Raw genomic sequence first — 25368 nt, forward strand, 5'->3', positions numbered from 1 at the left:
AGTAGGAGTTAGTTTTATTTCATTCAGATTGATGTACAGGACATGGCTGATGTTCTTCATCTGATTCATTTTCTGCAGAGAAGTCTTGGTGATAGCTTCTAAGGATCTGGGAAATAGTCTTGACTTGGTGAAAATAGAATCAGTACTGCAATCAGCTGGAGAGGCATGAATTGTGAGAATTACAAAACCCATCAGTGTGACTCATGCTGCAAAATGTAGGTTAAGGTGAACAGAGTAAAGAAATGTTGAATATATTTCATATATATATATGTAAATTATCTCTGTAGCATTGTGTATCAAGAACTTAGAAGCTGAATGAGAAAGAAAAGTATCATATTTACATGCTTAAATTTACCATATCTTTTAAAACAGAAGACATAAGCACTGAACTTAAGATCACAGATGAGGGAGAAATAATAAATATTATAATACTAAGCAGGATAACCAAAAATGACAATGCATATATCACACACAACATGAATGAGAAAAAAGCAGTATCTCTGCTGATGCACATTAAATTTTTGTGTCTTTGTACTAGAAAGATAAATGGAGAAAAATAAATGAAAGCTAAATGCAGATTGGAAGATGGAGAAAGGAAGGGGAAAACAGAACACAGAATGATGTTCTGGTTTATGATCTTGTTCTCTTTGAGGCCACTGAGAATGACAGTGCCCACTAAGGCACTCAGGTGCCTTCCAGCTTCCCTCTGGTGATTCAGGAGCATTTTCTCACCTGACACACAGAGCCAGCCCTGGGCAGTAACTTGCCAGACTGACTAAACACATTGCTTGCTTCTGTTCTGTGGAGAAAACCACATCACTTCTCAGATGTTAATTAACATATATTAAATAATAAACTGGAAAATATGTGGGGCCAGCAGTGTCTCTTCTTGTGGTACAGCATTATAATTAGTGTTCAATGATTGAGGTTTTTGCCTCCGTTAAATGAATGTACTCTTCCAAGAAGAAGGTGAATGAGAAACCTTGGGGATTTTTTTCTTTCCCTGTGCTATCTCTGCTGTCAATAGCTACTCAAAATAACTATGTAAAACCACATCTTAGTCAGATGCATTATCCATCTCCTGTTTCCCATGTCTCACTGGAATGACTGGCATTTAGATAGAAATTAACTGTCCTCTCAATTACAGATGGGTCTGCATTATCACCCTGCTTTGATTAGTGCCCTTACATGCTTTTCCTGATTGTCCCTGTCACTGTGCCTTGGCTCACATTTCAGGGCAGCCTCAGGTGCCAGGGTCTAGGCTGGTTTCAGATGGAGCAAAAGAGGTAAGTGTGCTTGAGGAATGCACCAAGTGTTCTCCAACAGGTAATGAGCTTACCCTGAGTATAACTGTCTGAAATGCACCTCATGTGACAATTTAAATTCTCTGCACCGGTTGTTTTGCTGCATAAATCTTCATATGTTGGCCTGTTGTACTTCTAGATGTAGCATGTGTTGTATCACTGTCTTTGCAATATGGCAGTTGCAAATTTTTCTGTTTTCTTTAGCAATATATTGTGCCAGTCAAGTCTGAGCTCTCTCTTGTAATGTGCATGAGTTTAGACTGGCAGAGAAATCCTGGGATGGAGCTGCATTAAAAACAACCCTAGCAGCACAACTGTGTTTTCAGAACTGTAATTTATTTGGCCTCTGTCAGGGAAAACAAGGTTCTGACATTTATGGTTTTACTTATATAAGTGCAACTACACCTGGATTTTTGACAGCCAAAGATCACGCTCCTGACTGAGGTCTGTGTGCTGGCCGCAGTGCAGGGAGGAGTCCAGGCTGAGGGATTGCAGCAGCAGCTTCTTAGCTGGGGTTCACACCAAGTGTGCTTTGTTAAAACAGCTTTGAGTTACAAACATCATGGGGTATGATGGCTCACAAGAAAAATTACCATGCAGCAGCAGCTGGGGAGAGGCCAGAATGTCTGAAGTAGCTGTCAGTGCAGTGCTACCACAACTCTGTGGAGTGACTGAGGTTGACTTGCAGGGTGTTTAACTGGTGGAGATGCACCATGTGCAAACAGCCACGGGGCTGACTCAGAGGATGTTTTTTCTTTTAAGTTTATAAAGGGCAGATAAATATTGCCTACTTCAGCACAGTGTTCTGAACTATTTGAATGACAGGACCTATAGAAAGCAAAGTTTGAAGACTGCTATTCTGTCCCAGATAGATATTATTTCTTTTTCTCTAATATTCCCCCTAGATAAATTGAGTGTATTTAGGAATGCAGGATCTTCAGCCATAGGAATAGGTTTGTTTTATATATGAAGAATAAGTAAAGGAAGCCTCAGTCACTGTAGGGTAGCACCAGCCCAGGTGCAGGTGCAATTGAACAGAATGTTCTTTCTGCATGGCTGTGCAGCCCAGATTGTCATGTGAAGGTAACTTGATTTTGGCCTTGTTTTTTTCTTGTTTTAACTTCCAGATTTCAATGTAAAGCTGTTACTTTTGATTTGACCATTTGGACATCATACCCCTCTTTAAGTAAAACTGTCTCTAGAAAAATGTTTGCATTATTGGGAAATTTCTGCCAGCAGTGTGAAACTTGGGAGAACCATTTGGCTGAAGTATTTCCAACAGGAAAATCAGGAGTCATGTGTGATTCTGTAGACAACACAATTTAGATTATGTTGAATCTGTGAATGGCAAGAGCAAGATTGGTAATTCTGTGGTATCCTTGAGCCAAAGGATCTGTCTGCTTTGATTATTTTCTGTAACAATCAACCACCTCTTTTGACATTTGAGAACTGATCTGAGATTGCTCATGGGGTCCTTTTGACATCTTTCCATGGCTGTGAAGTGATGTCTGACAGAGATTAGATTGAAGAGAGCAGATTGCAGCAAAAAAGTGAAAGACAAAGACATGTAATGCAAGCAAATACCAGTTTACCAATGCCCCAAAAAATGTAAAAAGCTGCAGTGCAACTTAATTTAATGAAATAAAAGTAATGAAGACTGAGCAAAACTTGTCTTGCAGCAGCTTTTGCTGTTGGAACAGCACAGTATGTGCTGCAGTTACTGACATAGGAAGAATATGAAAAAGCCACTGGCTCCACCTAATTTTCATTCCGATGAGTGCAGCCTGTGAACTTTATTGGGAAGCTCACAGTTTTGTCTTTATAGGCTTGATGGCTGTATTTGGTGTTGACAGCAGTAGTTTCTGTCCAGCCTTCAGTGTCTTGTATGTGAAAATCTCCTTGTCATTAGGAACTGATTTTGTTGATAATGACACTTCACGGTGTCATGGTTAACCCTGATTGCACCATGCAGCTGGACCTGCACTCTTCCAATTCAAAAGTTGAAGATTTTTGTGCATGTTTGACAAGTCTTCCATCAGAAGTCCAGATGATGAAACTTTTCAGGTAAATTTTGCACCTTATTAGAAAGAGCAGATAAGATCAGATCAGGTTTAATTCTCCAGAGGTCACATCAACCTTCTGGTTTAAAAATTTAACCAAAATTTGAGCACTTTTAAAATGAAAACATTGTTTTGTTAATGGATTATTATCCTTTTGTTTATAAAAAATGTTAAAGTCAATTTCCTTGTAGTGTTAGTGTCTCAAAGAATCAGCTGTTGCACCATTAGTTTAAGACACAGTATTATGATTCTCTGAGAACAGATGCACATTGGAAAAACTATAACTGGTTATTTTTTCATTTTTAAAGCACTGCAGGCATTTTGATTCTCCAACTCTATGCAAAAATCTGTGTGTAAGCCTCATCTGATCCTAACTGAAGCACTGCTGTTCATGTACATATGAAAAATTTAACCTGTTTTCTGAAGTAAGAGATTTCTTACTGCAGTAGTTCATTTATACAGTCACATAAATGAGATGCCAGTGAGTCACAATATTTGTATTTTGATGGGTCCTTTGAGAGGGACAGTCTTCTGTCCCAGTGTTAGCAATTTGAGGTGACCTGACACAGCAAATGCCAGCATAATTGTGAGATCTTTTTCCTCAGCTTTGACAGTTGACGTGAGCGGCTGTTTTGCAAACCGTGGGTGTTTATTAAATGCACATTCTGAAGTGGTTTGTTTTAGCATTAATAAAAGCAGTCATAATTTAAAAATCACTAAAATAACGGCTTGAGTGCAGAAGCCTGTTGTGAGGAATTAAAATTAGAAACTGCTTTTAGTGGAAACTGTGTTCAGTTTTTGAGGGCAGCTTGCAGTGATTTAAAGCAGTTTTGGTAACCTGATCTTTGTGTTGACATGGTACCGTGATGTTATGTCCAAATTATCACCCTGTCATCAGATGTGTTGGTGCAGTGAGACAAACATAACGATGATAAGACCTAACAGCAATCTTCTGAGTAAGTTTTTAAAGTTTTATTAAAATATTATGTTTCATAGCAGTATTTGGGGACCTCAAAGACATGAGATCAGTGAAGTACTGGAAGATCCTCATGTCCTGAAGTCACACATGAAACAAACACAAACATACTCTTGGTGACGAAACCAGGATGCATTATCACAATATTTTGTGTCTGATGTCGATTTCAAACCAGTGAAGAACAAAAGAAGTGACCATATAAACAAGTATATCAATAAAAGCTCTGCATTGCTCGCAAATGATAAAATAATACAGCAAATTAGCACAGCAAATGTTAACACTTTGGAAGTAATTTTATATAAATTATGTAAGGTATTTTCAATAATTATTTAGTAATCCTGTCTAAACACTGCAGTCAGATTTGGGACTTGTTCAGTGAACTGCTTGGTACACAGAGCAGCAGAAATGGCGCAACTTTGATTTATCCTTTTAAGGTAAATCAGTCTTGTAGTAATGCAGTACTTTTGCTGCTTAAAGATACAAAACAGCGTTTGCAGGAAAAGCGGCTTTTTTTTATGTAGCGGGTCCATACGGGGGGAAAAGGCCCGAGCGGTGCCCGGGCCACACAAAAGATCCGCCCGCCCCTCCATGGCTCGAGCCCGTGAGGGCGGGCGTCTCTCGCGTTTCCATTGGCGGAACGCGGTGACGGGCACGGGAACGGACCAATGGCAGTCGGGATTTCAAATCGGTGACTACGGACGCTGCGCACGCCATTGGCTCGGCGCGCGCGGGGTCCCGCCCGCGGGCAGCGGAGGGGCCCAGCGCAGGCGTTTAAAGATGGCGGCAGCGCCGAGTGCCGGACGGCGATCGTGAGGCGGTCGGACTCGCCCTCACCCGCAGCCCCGGCACTGGAGCGGCGGGACCGCCGGGCATGGCCCAGGTGGGTGCGGGCCCCGCAGGGTGACGGGCAGGGCGAGCCTGCGCGGGAACCAGCTCCTCCGCCGCACAGGCCGCAGCGCCAGCGGGCCCGCCGCGCTCCTGCCGCCTGCCCGGAGCGGCCCCCGGGCGCGGAGCCGCTCCCCAGCACCGAATCCCAGCGCGGGAGGCGCCGCCCTGCCCGGCGGGCATTGCCGTGCGGCGCTTCCCCTGCGCCCGGCCCGAGCGGCCTCTGCTCAGAGCTGGGGGTTTGTTTTGTTCGGGATTTTTCTTTGGTTGTTTTGTCTTTTGGGGGACTTTTTTTCGTTTCCCGCCTTCCCCCGGCCACCTCGGGATTGTGTTCGGGAAGGAGAGACCGTGCGTGTGGCCTCGGCCCCTCCTGCCCGGGGGTGATGGGGAGCAGCGGCTGCGGCCGTGCCTCGGCTCCGGGTGTGTCTGGGAGGGAAGGGAGGCCCGGGGGTTCCGCCGCTCGCAGCCCTTCGTGCGGGCCCGGAGCGCGGCGGGAGGAAAGGGCCCCACAGCGTGTCCGGGCACAGGGACTTGCTTAGTTCTGGTCCGTTGAAGGTAACGTGATGTCTCTGTAACTCTCAGGATTCTTCTTAATGTGTTCTTTCTATTAATAGCAAATTATCTCCTTCAGCCTCTGAAAGGTTAATTCTCCCAGCTTTCTTCACCTTTTTTTTCCGTTTTTTTTTTTTTTACGTCCTTTCCTTAGGCTTCGGGTTTGTCTGCAAAGTTTGTTTGCCCGCTGAGACCTGAATACCCAGGCGTTGCTCGACCATAAACTGAACTTGGGTGAACACATTGAATTTCTTTATTCTGTTAGGTTGTGAGTTAGAGGTCTTGGAATTAGATCTTTTGTTTTGTGATTTGTGAGGTTGTTTTGTTTGGGTAATTAAACCTGGGGGCTCCTATTTTTAATTCTGGGTGAGAAGTTGAGTCGTTAAGCAGCTCCTTTTGATTATCAGGATTGTTTTGCTTTTTTAGAGAAAGAGAAGGGATTTTGGTTCCTTGTGTCTGTTGTTTTTCTTTTCAAGTAAGAAGCTTACATATGATGGGAAAGGAAGAATATATTTTCTCTCTCCTAGGCTCTGATTTTCGCCTTCTGTAAATCAATTTGTTGTCTTACATAATTAATCAAGCCATCTAAACCTTGCCAGAAAACTGCTCAAGCTCTAAAAGCAACTGTTGTTTTGCCATTTCTGAGGATGGCTTTCCAAGCTGATGTACTCTGTTCGTTCTGAAATGGAATGAAGTGTTAAGAACTAGAGAAGTTCTTGAGCCTTGTCTGTATTTGCCACTGATAATGTTATTGTTGGGCTCTGACTGCATTTTCTTAACTGGCTTTGGTGACTGACTGACACAAAGTGATTGTTTCCTTCAGAATCTTTCTACACTAAAGCTGGTAATGAGAAGAGCTGAGTTCTTGCATGCAGTATTATCTTAAAGGGTATTTTCTTTTGGTGCTTTCTGTTCTGGTTTAAAGAAAATAAATCCAGTCTCTTCAGGTTTTGTTTTGGGTTTGTGGGGTTTTTTTAGCTGTGGTAACAAGTAGGATTAACTTATTTCTGGAGTTGTATGTGTTGAAAAGACCCAGTAGATAAAATAAAAGAAGGTAGATGACTGTGAGTGGGGAATTATTTTGGCATGGGTTAATGGATCAGCACCTGAGTTGCCATTTGTGGCTGGAGGATGAGGAGAAGGATTTTGTATTTGGTTTGCAAATAAGGACTATTTACTCTTCCTTTTGGGGTCCTCTGAATGTGAAGAAAGCAGTCTCTGACACAGTTTCTTTTCAAAAGTGACTTTTTGAAGAGAATCTGTGGTATGCTGTTCATTGCTGCAGGTACATGTATTTGTAAAGAAAATATGTTCTTTATTAAATTCATTTCTAGACTGCTGACCTGCTCTAACTGAAAGGAATTTTTCTTTGAGTTTGGATGATGATGGTTCCAAATTTTAACATTCTGGGGTTTTCTGCCTTTAAAAAGGATGCCCTTTGCTCTGTGTATTTCTCTCCCATCCCTTTTCTGTCTGATGGTGGGAATGGGCAGTGGTACTTACTAAACAAAGTTGTTCTTTTTTTTTCCTTTCTGCATTTAAAGGATTTAAAGGACATCTGTAAGACAACCAGGCTAAGATTACTCTGCTTTCTCTGGGACCTGTGCAGTTTGCTACATTACATTTATATGCCCTCCATATCTGCATTGTTTAGTTTACTTTGTGACATGAAACTTTTTAAAATGATCAGCTAAAATCCGAGTAATCAATTTAAAATATGAAATTCCATGTGCTGGTGATGTGCAGAACATGAGGTGTGCACTCACATTCTCAGTGTTTGTACTGCCCAGTGCAGCTGCCAGTGGTGTTCTGTGTCTTTGGAAGGAATCCTTATGGAAACTGTTCATGGAACTCGTGGAGCCTTGGAGAATAAAATGTTATTTCAGGGCAATTCAGTGAAGGATGACAATAGGAAACTGACTTGTGTTCCCATGTAACTTGGTATGCTGAGCCTTTGTGTGTGTGGCTGTTGTGTTCCCTTGGCTGAGGCCCCTTTGGCTGTTTGTAACCTACAAGCTCATCTAACTCGTCCTTTTGCCTTCTCTCCCTTCTGTCTTTTCAAATACCTGCTAGCTCAGTGGTTTTGTTGCTTTGTTTTGGTTTTGGGTTTTTTTTGCCAGCCCTGATAGAAAAGGCATATTGTAATGTCAGCTGGCAGGGAGGTAGATGGGAATTGGACCTGAGTTCCACTGCTCCTGCCTTGCTTTTTGTGACTTGTAGGCTGGTATTGTAGTCCACTGGGACTGTACAGCTACTGTTACCTATAATCAAAGGAGAGAAAAACTCTTGTTTTTTAGTGTTGGAATAGTAACAAACAGACCTTTCTTTGGAAGCTTTCAGGTGTCTGGTCATGATGGGCACACCTGGCTCCAGATTTCTGCTATTAGAGGGTTAATTAATTAGGGTGTAACAGGTACATCCAGGAGATTGAGTTGCCACAGTAACCCATCCCTGGTCAGCCCCTTGGAGTTGGTCCAAGGGTTCTCTGCCCACTTCTTATTATGTCTTATTGTAGATCCCCTACTTAGAGTAAGACTAAACAATATTCCAGGAATGTGTTTAGAAGGTCAGCTTATTGTTCTAAAATCTAAGGGAAAGGGTAGGAAAAGTACCAGAGTTAATTAAGGAGCTGTATAACTATATAATAGTTGTCTAGAGAGCTGCAAATACATGAAAAACATATAAAGGCAAAAATCTTTTTGGCATCCCTACCAGACTGTTATCTTACCCTAGGGATGTGGCAGGTTCATGGCTAGAAATGGAAAAAGCTCATTTGAAGCCATCTTGGTGTAGTGCTTTCCTGACCCAGTGAGTGCTGAGGGGCAGACAGTCCTGGCTGTGATTTGCTGTTCATCATTGAGCTATTCATGGATTCACAGCCAGCAAGAAAGGGAAAACAACAAGAACATAATTGTTACCAGTGCTGGAATAGAATAACAAGGCATCTTTCCTGCAGAGAGTGCAGGTGCTGTGTCAGTGAACTGCCCAAGCTGGGCAGGTAAAGGTTAAGTCATGTTTTGACATTGGTATTGTTAAAACACTTGAGCACAGGAGCAGGACACGGATCAGGGGTCTGGAAGTGGCATTTACAGTCATGTCTTAGCCTTGTCAAAAATAAATCTTTCTTGTTGGACCAGGGAGCTCCTGGAACGCAAGGCAAAGTTTTGCTCTTTGAAATTCTAGAATGCTGACTTCAGTATTCAGTTTCTGTGGGAATTCTGCTTGCTCTTTTCAAGTCTTCTAAAGACTCTTTAAGATGGAAAAATTAGATGACTTAGGCATTTAGTTTCCAGGAGTTACTGAACTCATGCTGTGACTTTTGATTCTTTTGTTCAGAATTAAGACACTAATGATTTACTGTGAAGAATTTAATAATTTGTCATTCACTTTTTTTTTTTACTTTTTTAATCTGAAGATGAGGAAATTTATAGACAAATTTATCTCTAGGGGTGTTCTCTACATTATACATTCCAGAACCTGTTGAAAGATGAAGGAATTGGTCATTGTATTGAGGTCATCTTGTAGGATAGAATGGAATTAGATATATAGAATTGTCTTACTGATGAATGAGCCATTTACCAATCTGGGAATTCATGTGTTGGTATCAGAGAAGATGGGATTATTCTAGAGTTCTTACCAGTTCTTTTCCTAAGTGATTTTATACTGCATGTCAGATGTGTTGGATGTGTCACAATTTTGAGAAGGTTTAAAAAACCTTACACACATCAAAAAACACCACAAAATATGAATTCCTCTGCTGCCCCAGCAAAACTTGCTTTGTTGCAATATTAGAGTTTGCTCTATATTATGCTTTCTTCCAGCTTCCAGGTAGGTAACTTCTGTATATTGCTGAATTTTAATTGATCTCATTACAACTTCTGGTTCCCAGCTTTGTGCCTTGCCCCAGTTGGTGTTTGGATATTGCTGCTGGTTTGTTCTGCCTGGGCTGGCAGAGATGCACGAAAGAGTCACCCTTGGTTTCTCTAAGTCCCTCATGACAACCCAGACCTTCTGCCCTGTTGCCTTCCACGTCACACAGCAGCATGAGAGATCTTGGAGTTTGTCTCTCCAACATACTTGGCAAGACTCTCTCTGCTAGCTGGGAGCACTGTAAACAGAGATTGATCCAGCTGGCTGCCTGGGGCAGAGTGGCAGTACTTCATTTCTAGCTTGTAGGAAGATTTAAACCCAGTTTGGGCTGGCATGGAGGACTTGGAGAAACCAAAACAAACAGGTAAGAAATGATTCTTCTTTTCCCCAGGTGCTTACAGTCCTGCAGAGATGACAAAAGTATAATGGAAGAAGCCATCGTAGACATGGTAGAAAGAATCACCTAGTGTGAAAAATAAGCCTTAAACAAACACTTCCCATGCCCTGTAAAATTTCCTAAAAGAATTGAATAATTTTTCCAGGTTAAATTGCCTAAAACATTGGCTTCTAAATATCTTCCAAAATTAATTTGAGCTTTATGCTGTGTATCTGAACCTTAATTCCTTGGACATAATGAATAAATAGTTCCATAATAGTGCAAAATACAAGATCAAATGTGTAGTATCTGGTTATTTAGAGAGTAATTTTCTGTGATGTTTTAGTAAATTGTGAGATTTCAGAAGTAGCTGATAACTTAAATTTTGAAAAGCTATGACCATAGTCTTTAAAATCTTGTTGGTTTTGCAGACTGTCTTAAACTGTAAGCTAATTATCCTTTCTTCTGTGTGGGTAAGTATGGCTTGAATACCAGCTTGTTTCAGATGATGGGAGAATTTCCCCAAAATGCAGTTTTCAGTCTGTCATGCTTAATGCCCTGCCTGCTAACCAAGCAGAGATAGCTAATCATAAAGGTGACTGTGTTAGTCAATTATTGTGCTGGTGTACAGTTTGAGAAATAAAACCACTCTAGTTTTGGCCTCATTCAAGATGGTATCTGGGTACCCTGCTTTTCTCACTGTAACAGTGTCACTCTTCTACTTGAAATTTATGCTAGAAGAGTGACAGGTGTTCTTTCTGCTTGGGATACCATTTCCATTCTTTTCCTCTGACAATTTTTTTTGTTGTTTTGTTTCCTCTTGTAGGTTGAAAGGAGAAAAGGAGACCAGCTTGTCCAGTGAAGATGCACTCTTAGTCTTCAGCTATTTAAGCTGAATGCATTGTGATTTCCAATAATTGAGACAGTGATTCTGAAAGCTGTCTACATTAATGAAAAGAACAATGTAGTCAGCTTAACTGAATCATCAGTGTTGCATATTGAATAGGACATGGTAAACCAATCCTGATGGACTTATGCATGTTAGGAATATAGGGATAAACATTAATTAAAGCGTTGTTTTTTTTAAAAACAGTAGTTTTAAAAATGGAGAACTATGAAAATGTACCACCCCTCCCTAAAGAACCTGCAAGAGAAATGAATGTGGAGAATGTCCCTTGTCGGCCACCTCTGCCGCCCAACGATCAGCCTCCACCGCCTCCCCTGCAAACGTCCAGTGACGCAGAGGTAATGGACGTTGGCTCTGGTGGTGATGGACAGTCAGATACCCCTGCTGGGGACACGCCCAGTCTCTGCAGGACACAGCAGCTGCTCACAAAGGGATCCGCCTGCTACAAAAGTCGTCTTCTCATAGACCCCAACAGCAGCGACCAAAGCCCCAGAACCGCTCGTCACGCACCGTCAGTCCGAAAGTTCACCCCAGATCTTAAGTTACTGAAGGATGTGAAGATTAGTGTGAGCTTTACAGAAAGCTGCAAAAGCAAAGATAGGAAAGTTCTGTACACTGGAGTTGAGCAGGATTATAAGGCAGATACGGAGTTTGGTATTAATAATGTCAATGGGGATTTGCATGTTTGTCCTTTCGGTGGTAGTAATGGTAAAGCTGCAGGGATAGGGGGTGAAAGTGATGAAAAGAAGGATGATGAAAATGATATTGATCAGGAAAAGAGAGTGGAATTTGCAGTTCTGGATGAGCTAGAAGACTTTACCGACAATTTGATGGAAATAGATGAAGAAGGAGGAGGGTTCACATCTAAGGCAATCGTTCAGAGGGATAAAGTGGATGAAGAAACCTTGAATTTCTCCTATGAGGTAAGTAAATCCACACATCTTTGCTGGGTAAGAGGTTTCCAAGTGGCTAGAAAAAAAAATATGCGAAGAATAACCTCTTCTAGAAGTGTGTAGTACATGAGTCAAAACCATGGAATTTTTAGAGGCAGACCTTTGGCTGAGAAACTGTAAACTATTTTAGTCAAGCTTCTGAGTTGTGTTGCAGCTTCTATAGTTTTCTGTAAAAACAGCCTTTAAAAGTCTTCTCACACAATTGCAGTTCATTTTATCATCACAAACTTATTTTCTTATTTTTCAGTCTTTTTACTGCAATCATTGAAAATTACTAGTTTCTGTCTGTGTGGAAGTGCATATTAAAAATGTCTGGTTTCTCTTTGCAAGGGAAAAGGGAGGTTGGTAGGCCCAGAAGGACAGTGTCTGATGAAGTCTCTTTCAGGATGACTTTGATAATGATGTGGATGCTCTGCTGGAAGAGGGTCTTCGAGCCCCCAAAACCAGGAGATTGGATAATGAGAAATACGCTGGTGAAAGTGATCACCAGTCTGATGGAGAGACAAGTGTGCAGCCAATGATGACCAAAATTAAAACTGTACTGAAGAGTAAGTTCATGTGCATTTAATAACTGTGGGTCCTGTTTGTGGCTTGTGTTGTAGAACAAAAGTTTATCAACAAGCAGAGTGTGAGCAGTTTGTGTGAAATTGTTCATATGTTGGGGAATTTTATTGTTGGGAGGCTTCTTATTGTGGGATATGATTTTTCATGTTCTTAAACAGTGGATTTGACTTTTGGTTTTGATCTATTGTATGTAATAAGAATATGTTTTAGTGTGTAGGTTTGTGTAAAATAATGAGGTGAGCAAGGGTGATCTAGGGCTTTTGCCTTTTTCCTGCTTCAGTTACAACATAACTTCTGCTGTTGAAATTGCCCCATGCACGGTCTCCAGGAATGCAGTCTAGGTGAAATAGAATAACTAGAAAAGCCAGTGGCTTACATTTACCCAAATTCATTGTGTTAGAAACTGCTAATAAAGAATCTGAGAACACAAACCCATCCAGAAAAATGTAATGGAAAATATTCTGAATTAGAATTAAACATGTACTAGAGGAGTGTTTTACAACTTCACTGTATTCTGAAATAAAAAACCAAATAAATTTTTGCTTCAAAATTGTATAGGAACAGAGGATTGCCAGGAAACTTCCAGCAAAGATGAATAGTCTCTGATTTGTGATTTGGAGAGAAATGAGACCTTGTATTAGTGATGAGCCCTTTGCTGGCTGTTTGGGTCTGTGGATCTGGGGTATTTCAATGCAAATTTATTCCTGAGTGTCAAGTGAAAGATTTTTAATGGAAAATGAAGTTGTTTCTGAAGCAAGTATGTCTTTTCCAGTAAATGCTTTCCAGTGGTGCTTGTGATAAGTATAAAAAGATTAAAGAAAAGAGAATTCAGTGATGAAACAAACAAATCAGTCTATATAAAAATTATTGCTGCTATTGCCTTGAGTAGAGAACGTCATGGAATCTGTAATTTGCAGGATTTAGCCTGGGTTAGAGGCATATACCTTGTTATTAGAACATCATCTCTCTACAAAACATTGTTAATCTTGTTTCAGTGTCATTTTATTCTTTGGGACAGAACAAGCCATAAACAAAAACCTGGATTTTATTTCTATTCTCCTAAGCTGTCTGTCCAAGTTTAAAGCTGTTATTTGCTTTAAAGGTCGTGGCCGCCCTCCTACAGAGCCTTTGCCAGATGGATGGATCATGACATTCCATAATTCAGGCATTCCTGTATATCTGCACAGAGAATCTAGAGTTGTTACCTGGTCTAGACCTTATTTTTTGGGAACAGGAAGCATAAGGGTGAGAGCTGTCAATTTTTTAAATACTTAACTAAGATGAAAAAATTAGATCTATTCCTGAAAGCCATTGAATATTTTTCTGCTTTGGCAGGCTTGTTTCCAGTGTTTGAATTAAGATCCTTGAAAAATAAACTATTTTATGTTTGAAAACGTGATATGATTTTTCTTAGGTGCTTTGCTTTTCTGTTTGGGCAGTTAAAGTGAATAAGATGATCTTGTTTGGTGCCTTCACTTTTCTAGTATGGCTGCAAAATTGGGAGTTTATTGCACCATGACACATATCTAGGGATGGTTTATTTGTAGCTATGAATTAGTCTGAGCTGTGGCTTATGGTCCACATTTGCAGAAGTAAGGATATGACATTTTTGCAGCCAAGGAATATGCAGAAATTTGATTTAATGCCATGGACCTATGCCTCAGAGCTCAATGGATTTTAGGAAAGCATGCAGTATTTGCATGAACAGAGCTAAAGCAGCAGGACTGTGTCAGTGTCACAGTGTGAAGGTCCCCCAGGAGTGGCCCTGCTCAGCTCTTGAGTGGAATGACTTCACTGAGCAAAGAGGAGCTTGAGCCTAGACTGAATACAGATAGCTTCCATCTTGCTTGCATCTTCTGGGTTTGAGCTTTGCTTTTGGTGACCTTGAGATACTGAAACCTTCTGTATTATTTATATTTGCAGAAACATGATCCTCCCCTTAGTAGCATTCCCTGCTTTCATTACAAAAAAATGAAGGAAAATGAGGAAAGGGAGCAAAACAATGACATAACCCCAAATGGGGAAGTATCACCTGTAAAGCATCTAGATAAATCCTCAGAACTGGACTGCCAAACAGAAGAACCAGATTCCACTGCTGCTGATTCTGGGCCTTTAGATGACAAAGACCCCTCTGGGGGAGATGCAGCACAAGGAGCTTTGGGACAAGTGAAGGCCAAAGTTGAAGTATGTAAAGATGAATCTGTAGGTATGTATGGCAAGTAGAGTCTTTTCTTGACTTGAGTTGAGGTAATGGGATTTGGGAAATTTCATTCCAGACTTGGCTGCTGAATTAAAATCTTTTCTGAAGCCCTGAGAGTTCACATGAAAAGGTTTTACACAAAAAAGTGAATATTTTGGTAGTTTAGTCCTGTAGACTTTATCTCAATATAAGAATCAGTTATGTGAATGTGTTCATTTGCGTTGGTCAAATGTGTTTGTGTGACTTCCTCAAGTAGGCTTTTCTATGCACTCTCTGTATTGGCTGAGTTATATCTGTTTTCAGGATGATCTTTTAAGATAAATGGTGTAGTTAAGCTGTATTTCTGTATTTGCACAAGAATAGCAGACTAAGTCATGCCAATATAATTGCACTCATACAGAGGTGTGTGATGCTTCATTATTTTATTTATACAAATATTAAGCCTCTACACAGAAAGTTGTCTAAAGACACCGTGCCAAAATCACCACCCAGTGGAGAGGAACTTGAAGAGGAAGCTCATGTGTTACTTATCAAATCTTTTCACATCTGCATACCTGAGAATCCCATCCATGTAAATTGCTGCTGCTCAGGGTATTAGTATGGGTCATAGGCTGCCTTTATCTTTGTAGTGCTCAGACATAAATCTTGTCCTTGTCATAGTGTGTGTCATGTCTAGTCCAGAAACCTTGCCAAAAGATGTAAAACAAAACATCAAATCATCAATATTTAGCTGCAAAATTCAAGCCAGGAAGCACTTACTTCTCTGCATGAAGTTCACCTGTCTGTCTCTCCCTTTAAATAGGATCTGTTGTGTATTACTGAAAAAGATGCTGAGTAATGGGGTATAAGCATGACTTGCATTTGGGATTCCTTGTGGAAGGAAACAATACCAGCAGCTTGCTTTTTTCTGTTTACATCTGTGGATGCTGCTCTTTATTTTTGCTAATTTATTTGCAGACTATCCTATAAAGGAGAATCAGCTGTACTGAAATGGGCAATCTTTTAATACTCTGTATGTGAATTTATTGTGTTAAATTCTGCATAGAGGCTGCAGATACCCATGGAGTTCATGGAACATCACTGTACAGTGTTTCATGTACACTCATAGTAGGTAGGCAGCAGCAGCTGGGTTTGGCTTCAGGGAGCTGAGGCTGAAAGCACAACTGCTGTACTCCCTGTGTACCTTGCTTCAGGTGAAGGGAAGGTGCTGAGATGTTCAAGCAGACCAGTCACTGGTGTTTTGTTGCAAATTGTGTTGGGTATTAATGCTGGTGAGGGATTAGTAAAATCATCAAGTGATGGAATAAGATGGTATTTTATTTTATTTTCTGGTTTGCACTAATATTTTGCATTTAATCTAATTTAATGTAATAGGAGAACTTCAAATTACTTCTGTTAGTCCAAAACAGCATCTTTAACCTTTTGCTCCAAGTCTAAGAAAATAATTTCTGTGGAAATAGAGAACTTAGTGCTTGTTCAGTGGTGAAGCAAGAGAGTAACTTGGTTGTGTTTTCAGATCTGGAAGATTTCAGACGTTACCTGGAGAAGCGTTTTGACTTTGAGCAGGTGACTGTGAAGAAGTTCCGCACCTGGGCCGAGCGGCGCCAGTTCAACCGCGAGATGAAGCGCAAGCAGGCCGAGTCCGAGCGGCCCATCCTGCCGGCCAACCAGAAACTCATCACCCTCTCTGTGCAGGATGCACCCATCAAGAAAGGTGAGCTGCTCTAGCTCCAGTTCACACAGGCTGTGTTGAAGCCTAATTCCACCTCTAAGCTTGACTGAAAATAAAAAAATCCTGTAATGAGTTCCCGTAATTCCTGATCCAGTATTTTGCCCATCGTATATTATGCAGGAAAGGGAAAATATTATCAAAATATACTTTTCTAAAGACTAATTTCTAAACAAAAATATTTTTATTTAAGGTTACAGTCCTGGTAAGTAATGACTACCTTCAGCTCTTGTTACTGCTGAGAGTTTCTCAGTATTGATTTGTTTGTAACAGAAATTATATTTCAAAGACTGGAACTAATGAACTTCTTCCTGTCTTTTTTGCAGAGTTTGTCATTAATCCCAATGGGAAGTCTGAAGTTTGCATCTTGCATGAATATATGCAACGAGTCCTAAAGGTTCGCCCTGTTTACAATTTCTTTGAATGTGGTAAGTCTGTTTCTTTAAACAACTCTATCCTGGTCTTGATGCTTAATCAAGAATCCAAAAATGTTGTGTATATGAAAAATGGAACTGGAATCAGGTTAATATTGGGTTTTTTATCCTAAGTGGTATAATGTATGTTCCATTAATTCTTGCTTTTCCTGTTTGTTTGGGGTTTTTTTAATTACCTTATAAATATTCAGAATTATGCTATTCCTGTGTGTGCAGTATATAATACAACTGAAACTTGTATATGAGAACGTGTAGCTCTTGTATTCACACCATGATGCAAAAAATTTGGAATTAGTATTTGAGTTCTGGCAGATTACCAGTGGTCTCTTAAAATACTTCATTCTTTATTTGGAAGAATGAGGTATGTGGTGGTAAGTCTGTTAGTGGAAAACTCTGTTAGATAATTTTTCAGTCTTCGTGAAGAATAAACCATTTTCATCCTTCTTGAAGCTGAAATGAAGAAAACAAATCTTGATAGTGGTGACATTTCACGTATGTCAGGAGTTCCAAAAAGCTTTCTTTATTTTCCTCCTCCATTTCCAGAGAACCCAAGTGAACCTTTTGGAGCCTCAGTGATTATTGATGGAGTAACCTATGGGGCAGGAACTGCCAGCAGCAAAAAACTTGCCAAGAATAAAGCTGGTAACTTATTTTTCTTTCTCAGTAGCAGCTGCTGAATTGTTTCTGTTTGCTTTTTTGTACCATTCTGGGGTTCCAAGAGCAGAAGTGATTCAGAACTGGGGTTTGGCTGTAAGAGCTAGGGGGTGATAATAACTCTTAATTTTTGGCCTGAAAGGCTCTATGTCACTTCTAAAATGAGATGAGAATATTTTTTCCTTGTGTAGGCACTTTTAAAAAGTAGTTTCTTCTTATTTCAATTAGTTATCAAGCTGAACTAGTAGAGCTTTTTTTCCCTTGAAAAGTGTAAATTAATAAATTTCTTACCACAAGAAAATGCCTGACAATTTTTAGATGAGATGGTTTTGTTTAAAATAAATCTAATCAAGATGTTTAATCACTTTTTGCAGCTCGAGCTACACTGGAAATCCTTATTCCTGACTTTGTTAAACAGACCTCTGAGGAGAAGCCCAAAGACAGTCAAGAACTTGAGGTACTGAGCTCATGCTTCCTGGCTGGCATTGCACAAAACATTGCACAGTTGATATCAGAAACATTACTGAAAATTAATAAGATTGTTTTCTCAGTCAAATGGAACTGTAAAATCCTCCATTTAGAGAAAGGCTTGGGGTAAATACTATTTTTTCTATTGGAATAGATCAGAAAATTTACTCTGATGCAGAGAACTGGTTCTTTATTGACCAACAGGTCACTGAGCACCTGAGATGTTCCAAGGCACCAGGCTGCCTGTAGTGCCCTGCCTTCAGAGTCCTCTGGCTGATGGCAGGAAATGTTCAGAGCCAGGTGCTGTTTGGTTGTGTGTGATCATCTTAGGACACCACTTCAGAAGTAAAAGTGCTCAGGCTTCTGAAATGGTTTTATTACCACACAGTGAAATCCCATAGTTTGGGCGTTGATATTTGAGAAAATAAAAAAAAAAAAATCTTTAAGAGGAGACTTGTGCTGTTTTTTCAGGTACTAGGAGAATTAAATTGCTCATTGGTCAGTGGTACCATCAGTAAGGAGTAAAGGAAAAAATCAGTGATCAGCCTGAAAGGAATGTGTCCTGAAATGAAGTCATATACAGGAGTTTTTGTACCCTTGCTTTAACTTAGAACTGTTTTGTAGGCCCTGCACTACTGAAATGGTCATTAAGGAAATACAGACATTGTTTTCCATTCTTTTAAAATAAAATACCAAATGTGCCAATAGCTCTTCTGTTCTCTTTTAGTAAACAACAGCATTTTGGTAAATAGAGTTTCATAATTGGCTAAAATAACCTTGTCCTGAGGGAGAAATGATGATAAAGAATTCATAAGATTATCATTTTTATGTACATATTGAATGTAAGATCGGAGTTAAAATTTCTCTCTGCAAATGTTTGATTAGGTGTGACAGTTTTAATGATGTTGCTTTTAACCCATTATGGATTTAAAAACACTTCTTAAAGTGCTAAGCACAGAGCAACAGAATTGGTTGAATGTAGCAAAGGAGAAATGAGATTTAAGGCCAATATTAGGGTTTTATTAAAGCACAATAACCCTTTTCAATTCCTTTGCAGTATTTTAACCATATCAGTATTGAGGACTCACGGGTATATGAACTCACCAGTAAAGCTGGACTCTTGTCTCCATATCAGATTCTCCATGAGTGCCTTAAAAGGTAAAGCTGCAGCAGGGGGACCGTGTGAGATGTGAGGTGTTGGCTCAGGAGCCATTGCTGCTGTTTGTCAGGGGCCCTGCCTGAGCCTCAGAGACACGTGCTGGGGGCTGACCCTGGTTCATGCTGAGTCCTCTTTAATTCACATTTGCTCTTTGTGCCTCTTTGGACATCAGGATGTAATTGTTGGACAAATGTCTTTTGTTTTTTCTCATACTGGGTTACTTTTTCATTTAACTCAAGTTGCTGACATAAAAAAATCTTTGTTAATTAATGCATTGACATTTCTTATTAGATCTGATTTCATTGCAATGGCTGTCCAAGATGATAACTGCAACCACTTCACTTGTTTGTAGTTTTACTTAGTATGTGATCTTGATTGTGTTTGTGCTTAAGAAACCACGGAATGGGTGACACATCCATAAAGTTTGAAGTGATTCCTGGGAAAAATCAGAAGAGTGAATATGTCATGACTTGTGGCAAGCACACAGTGCGAGGCTGGTGTAAGTACAATAATTGTGTGATGTGTGACTCTCCTCTTGCTCTCCTCCTGTTCTCCTTTGCTGCCCATTCTGGGGGTGCTTGTTCAGCCACTGACCCTGTTGTGTGCTTGTCGTGCTCTTTGGTGTCTCAGTTTTGACTAACTCAGCCACTCACTGTGGCTATCATCACAGTGCTGGCACTGACACACTTCCATGGTTATTTTTACAGGCAAAAATAAAAGAGTAGGGAAGCAATTGGCTTCTCAGAAAATCCTTCAGCTACTGCATCCACACGTGAAAAATTGGGGCTCTCTCTTGCGAATGTATGGCAGAGAGAATAGCAAGCTGGTTAAACAGGTGAGCAGGCCTTTGTTTGAGTATAACCTACCCTGGGGCTGGAGTTTTGCTTCTGGACTTCTAAATTAAGTTACAACAAAACTTTAAGTGCCTGGATTTCATTGACATGTTAATCTTGCATCTCCCATGTCAAAATTAAAGAACCTGTTTAACTAACTCATTGGAAGTAGATGTTCCTACTTAAGGAATTGAACTAACTACAGACTAAACTACAGAAATACAACAGACTAAACTTGGCTCCATGTTAATTTTTTTCCATAAAAAAAGTTGATCAGTTGTTGCTCATGATTCTGTTGAATAGGAAACCTCTGACAGAAGTGTGATAGAACTTCAGCAGTATGCCAAAAAGAACAAGCCAAATCTGCACATCCTGAACAAGTTACAGGAAGAAATGAAAAAACTGGCACAGGAAAGAGTGAGTATATATTCTCCTGTGTTTACAAACTGCATGGATGTCATGGGTCATGTGTACCAAGGATCAGGGGTTTTTTGCTTATTTTACACAGTATTTGAGGTAAAGAGAGCTCTTCAGAATTTGACTGGGGGTCTACTTTTGGGGAGATTGTCATGCTGTCTTTTGAACTGGCTCATAGCTTGATTGTACCTACTTCTGTACATTCATTTTTAACATGAGCCCTAGTTAGCCTCTTGCAACAACTGACATGTTTGGCTAAAATGGTTCAGAATTTTTACTGGTTTATGATTCTGTTCTCTTTATGACTGTGTGCTGGGGCTGTTTTGTATTTTTTAGGAGGAAACACGAAAGAAACCCAAGATGACAATAGTGGAATCAGCTCAACCTGGTAGTGAACCTCTCTGTACTGTTGATGTTTAATGAGAAAATGTGCAAGTGGGGAGCAATAACACAAATGGAGGAACTAGATTTTCAACAATTATTTAAAAATTGTTTGCTGCAGAATGCAAGATAATTTTTAAAATCCAAGCTGCTTCAGTTATGCATTGTTCGTTTTGCATCATCAGGGCAATATTACTTTTTCCTGGTTTGATTTTCTTTGGTTTTTTTTCCTGGTTTAATACCTCTGAGATATGTACGTTAAAGAATTGATCATAAAGATCTCTACTGGGGCAAATGCACAGAGGACAGGCATGTTCACACAGGATAAAACCAATCAAGCACTTTCTCCTGGAAAGCCATCCATGTTGTTTGGAATGGATGTATTTTAAGTATGAAATTCAGAATATCTATGTACAGGTTGAAGCTGATATATATATACACATTCATATATATGTATATATAAAAGAAGTATATGTACATCTTCTTGTATGAACATGCCTAGAACTATTTTTGTGAAAAGTTTTGTTGCATTTCAGCACATAATAATATGCACTGATAAGACACTTTGGTGACAAATACAGGAAAGTGATGAGCAATGTTTCTAATGCCATAGGATTAGGCCAGTAACGCTGTTTCTTTTTGTCTTGTTTCTTGTCTCCTGCCAGGCTTAGTTATTTGAGATTAGAGGATGCAGATTTTGTATTACTTGAAAAGAACAAGAATACCTGGTAGTGTTAAGAGTAACAGGTTGGAGATTCAAAATTACTGGGGTTTATTTTAAATGAATAGAGCCTATGTTGGTTTACAGATCAGTTGAACAGGTAAAATATGGCCCCACTTATATGATTAAAGTAAAAACTGTAATTTGAAAAGCTGTTTTCAAAGCTTGGAGCCAAAATGCAGCTGATGATGGTTGATAGTCTGAAAATATTTTGCCAATGACTTTCCACTCCCTTTTCCCAGCAATAAAACAATTTCTTATTTGTTTGGTGTCAGATTGCATCTGACTTGATCAGTTAAGTCTTAATTAATTTGCACCATAAAAGCAAAGACTTTAGAAAATAAATCAACTCAACCTTTAAGTCCGACTGCAGCAATTTAGATTTTTTAACAAGTTTTTGTTTTTACTTTTTTAATTACATTTTTAGTTTTTAAAGAAAGTGTGTAACTTCTGCAATGAAAATTAGAATGTAGGTTTGGCATATGACATAGAGTAATAAGTAGAATGAGGCCATAACCGGTTATACTCATAAGTAAGAAAATCACAAATATGCAACTACTCTAAACCACAATCCTGGCAAACAGGCAGTACTCACTGTGTCATCTGAGGCTTTATCAAGCCAAGCACAAAAGAAATGGTGTTGGCTGTGTGAAAGCCCTGCTCCCTGGCTTCCGTTCTTCACAGGGGTGCTCTGGGTGGCTGCAGGAACTCTGCTCTTGCAGCCATTTCTTGGTTTGGTCTTTAAGAACAGAGCGAAAGCCAAGCTGGGGCAGGGCTGCAGTGACTTAGCCAGGAGCTGCACTGCTCCACTTTTACACTCCTTCTGCTCCTGTTGAGAATGAAAGGTCAGTTCTCTGTACCTGCTGCAGCTCCTGGTACTTCCATTCAAAGGGATCTGGGGGCTTGAGGGTTTTTTTTTCTTTTGTTTTATTTTTATTCTGATTTTGGTGTGGTTTTGTTTTTTAATTTACCATGTTACATAGAGAGTGCTGCATTATATTGAAATTAGTGCCTACTGGATTTTAAAAATGTTGGCATCAGTATTGTAAGACCTCCTTTTAACATCACATGTTACTTTGGAAATATGTGGGTTTTAATTTATATTTTAAACTAGTGTTCTCTAATGTTCATATAATGTTAGAGGTTAAACAGGAGGAGTCATGGAGTCTTACCTGTTTCTGTGTTTAAGTGATATGCTTGGAGGTCTCTGCAAATATGAATCCATGCATTTTTTATTATTATATTTAGCTTTTTAGTTCCATGAGTTGTAATCCTGTTACAACAGGATACGGGTAGTTGGAAGACGATATATAAACTATTATTTAAAGAAGTGGCCTGTCTAAAAAAAAAAGAAAAAAACCACAAAAAAACACTGCCTCTGCTTTTTTTTTGTATAGCTTTAATAAATCTCCATCTTTTGAAGGGTATATAATATTGGTGCAGTAGTGACAAGCAGCAATTGCTGTTTGTCTCTTTTCATTGTTTTTATTGGGACTTTTCTGTTTTCATGAAGACAGGGCTTTTACCTTCTATGCCTAAATGTATTACTCTTAGATAGGTTTTCTTTCAGCTTGTGTTTTCAGCAGAAAAATCTGTACTTGGATGGCACTGTAAAAGACAAATCACCCTTGTAGATCTTTTTATTTTTCTGAAATCAGAATGTCAATGCATTTGCAGGTCACCTGCAGAATATCCATGGATGCCTCACTTACCAATTTGTTTTCATTAATTTTAAGAGGATTGCTGTATTACCTCAGTCTGCCACTATCAGAATCACAAGGTGACCATTGCCCTTAATTAAAACATCCAGAGATTTCATTGTGAACCAAAGCCTAGAACGTATATTATGCATTCTAAACAAAAACAAACATAAAAAGATGGTATTAGACCTTGCTGCAGCCTTTAACTGGAGAGATGTCCAGAAAATAGCGCAATAACTGCTGGAACAAACAACGTAACTGCTGTTTTGTCATTGTGAAGTATTCTTGTGTTTTAATGTTTACTATTGTTTGGGGTGTAACAGTCTTGCATTTGCACATAAGCACGAGCTGCTGTGATAGAGGATAGACCATTGCATTAACTTCAGCTTCTGCATGAACACTTACAGTGTGATTCAAGATGTATCCTAAACTTGTCTTGTAACTCTTGTGTGTTTTCTAGGTAATCGGCTGTAAAGGTTTAGATCTGATTGTATGAATGCATAAAACTGCTGCTTTTGTCACTGATACTTGTTATTTATCCCTTCTATATCCAGGGGAAGATGGGTATTTTTATAGGGATGGAGTGTATTTTTAAGAACTGTTCCATCCTTTGGGGATTAGACAGATTTTGCTTTGCATATTATGTGCTTCTCGACAAAAGTGTGGTATATTGACTTTAAGGATTAAATTCGTGTGCATTCAAATCTTCATGGTACTGACGGAAAACTTACTGTGACTAGTCAGATGCTACCTACTGAAACACCAGTCATCAGCTTTTTTTAAACATATTTATTAGACAAAACTGAATTAGTTGGGTACTCAGAACTTTGGAAAGACTATTATGCATAAACTTAACTGTTGTATGTAAACTTCCATTCTCCTGTGATGCTGTTAGACTTTATACAAATAATATTTGTAATGTCCAAGTATTTAAAAGCATCATGATTATCTTATTAATTCACTAAACTGTACTTTGGTTCTGGAGTGAAATTCAGGAAGTGATAGCCTCCTAACTTAGTGGGAAGAAATGTGAAGTGCAAGAAGCCATGCTGTTATTAACCAAATAAAATGATCGGTGATAGTATTTCAATGTGTATCTGAGAACATGGGAAAACAAAAAGTTCATCCTTATTGCCCCAGCAGGTAACAATGGTTGCTGTTTTGAGTTGTGTTGGGTGCAGTTGCTTGGTGCCAGTGCTAAATTGGTACAACTATAAAGCCTCATTTTCACTGAGCCTCTGCTTGCTTTTTTTCTGCACAATCATGTAATCCTCTGTGTTCGGTCTTTGAGTACTTCATGTGTATTTTTCAGACAATTAGTTTCGAGCAATAAAGTTTGATATTATAAAATGTGCCAGTGTGATCAGTATTATGATAGTGTAAGCATATATAGAGAAAGGAACTCTTTATTTTTCAAATCCTCTAGGTATTTTTTAAAGAGAAATTAGATCAGTGCAGCCTCCTGATTATGGAAATACTCAATCACTTTTTTGGTGAGGAATTGAATGTTTACATGGTTAAACACTTGGAATGAAATGAAGTTACCTTATTTTGAATTGGGATTTGTATTTTTACTTAAACCATGGCAAGGCTGGAAATGTTACAACTCAAAGTGCTGGTTTTGGTACCTGTTGGCTGCAGGTACCAAACACTGCAAAGATGTGGTATCAGCACAGCCATGGGCTGTAGTAGAATTCTTTTGTTGCTGTTATACATTTAATATGGCCTATTAGAAATAAGTTGAGATTGAAGGTGGTTGCTCCTTCCAGCAGTGTTGCTGTGTGTTCTGCAGCATGGATCACAGTCCTTCAATGGCTGCTCAGCCTCTGGCTGCAGCAAGTGCTGACTGGAGCATCTGCTCGAGCTCAGCTGCACTGGCAGTGCAGGGTAAGGTGCTGCTGTTGGCACAGTTCAGTTCTGGCTGTCAGATTTCAGTGGTGAGGACCTGCCTTGAGCAAAGTCCTCTCAGCTTTAGCAGTATGCTGTAGGAAACCTGCAGCCTTTGTCTTGCTACAGTCTGAGAGCAAGACTGACTTCAGTTGTGGCAAGTGTAGCATTTTTATTAGACTGAGTTTGTAACTTCCTCATATTTAGCAAGTAAATTATTTTTGAAAAGGTTAATCTTAACTTGCATACTGAAAAAACACAGCACAGTTTTGACAGGGGTCAGAGCATGATGAAGTACTGACAGGTAGGTCCAGGTCCCTGTAAGCAAGATGACCTGC

At 39.6% G+C, this 25368-nt stretch overlaps 1 protein-coding gene across 1 annotated transcript; it reads left to right on the plus strand.

Moving 5' to 3' along the window:
• Positions 1-5090: 5090 nt before the first annotated feature.
• DGCR8 (DGCR8 microprocessor complex subunit) lies at positions 5091-24489 on the plus strand. Its single transcript, XM_058816666.1, has 14 exons — positions 5091-5220; positions 10850-11853; positions 12269-12431; positions 13550-13692; positions 14371-14653; positions 16164-16361; positions 16703-16804; positions 17354-17452; positions 17839-17921; positions 18990-19090; positions 19484-19590; positions 19799-19926; positions 20228-20341; positions 20678-24489. The coding sequence occupies exons 2-14, from the start codon at positions 11128-11130 to the stop codon at positions 20759-20761; spliced, it is 2331 nt and encodes a 776-aa protein (XP_058672649.1). The 5' UTR covers positions 5091-5220; positions 10850-11127; the 3' UTR covers positions 20762-24489.
• Positions 24490-25368: the final 879 nt, after the last annotated feature.

The sequence above is a fragment of the Ammospiza caudacuta genome, chromosome 18 (assembly GCF_027887145.1).
Source record: "Ammospiza caudacuta isolate bAmmCau1 chromosome 18, bAmmCau1.pri, whole genome shotgun sequence".
NCBI classification, from domain to species: Eukaryota; Metazoa; Chordata; class Aves; order Passeriformes; family Passerellidae; genus Ammospiza; species Ammospiza caudacuta.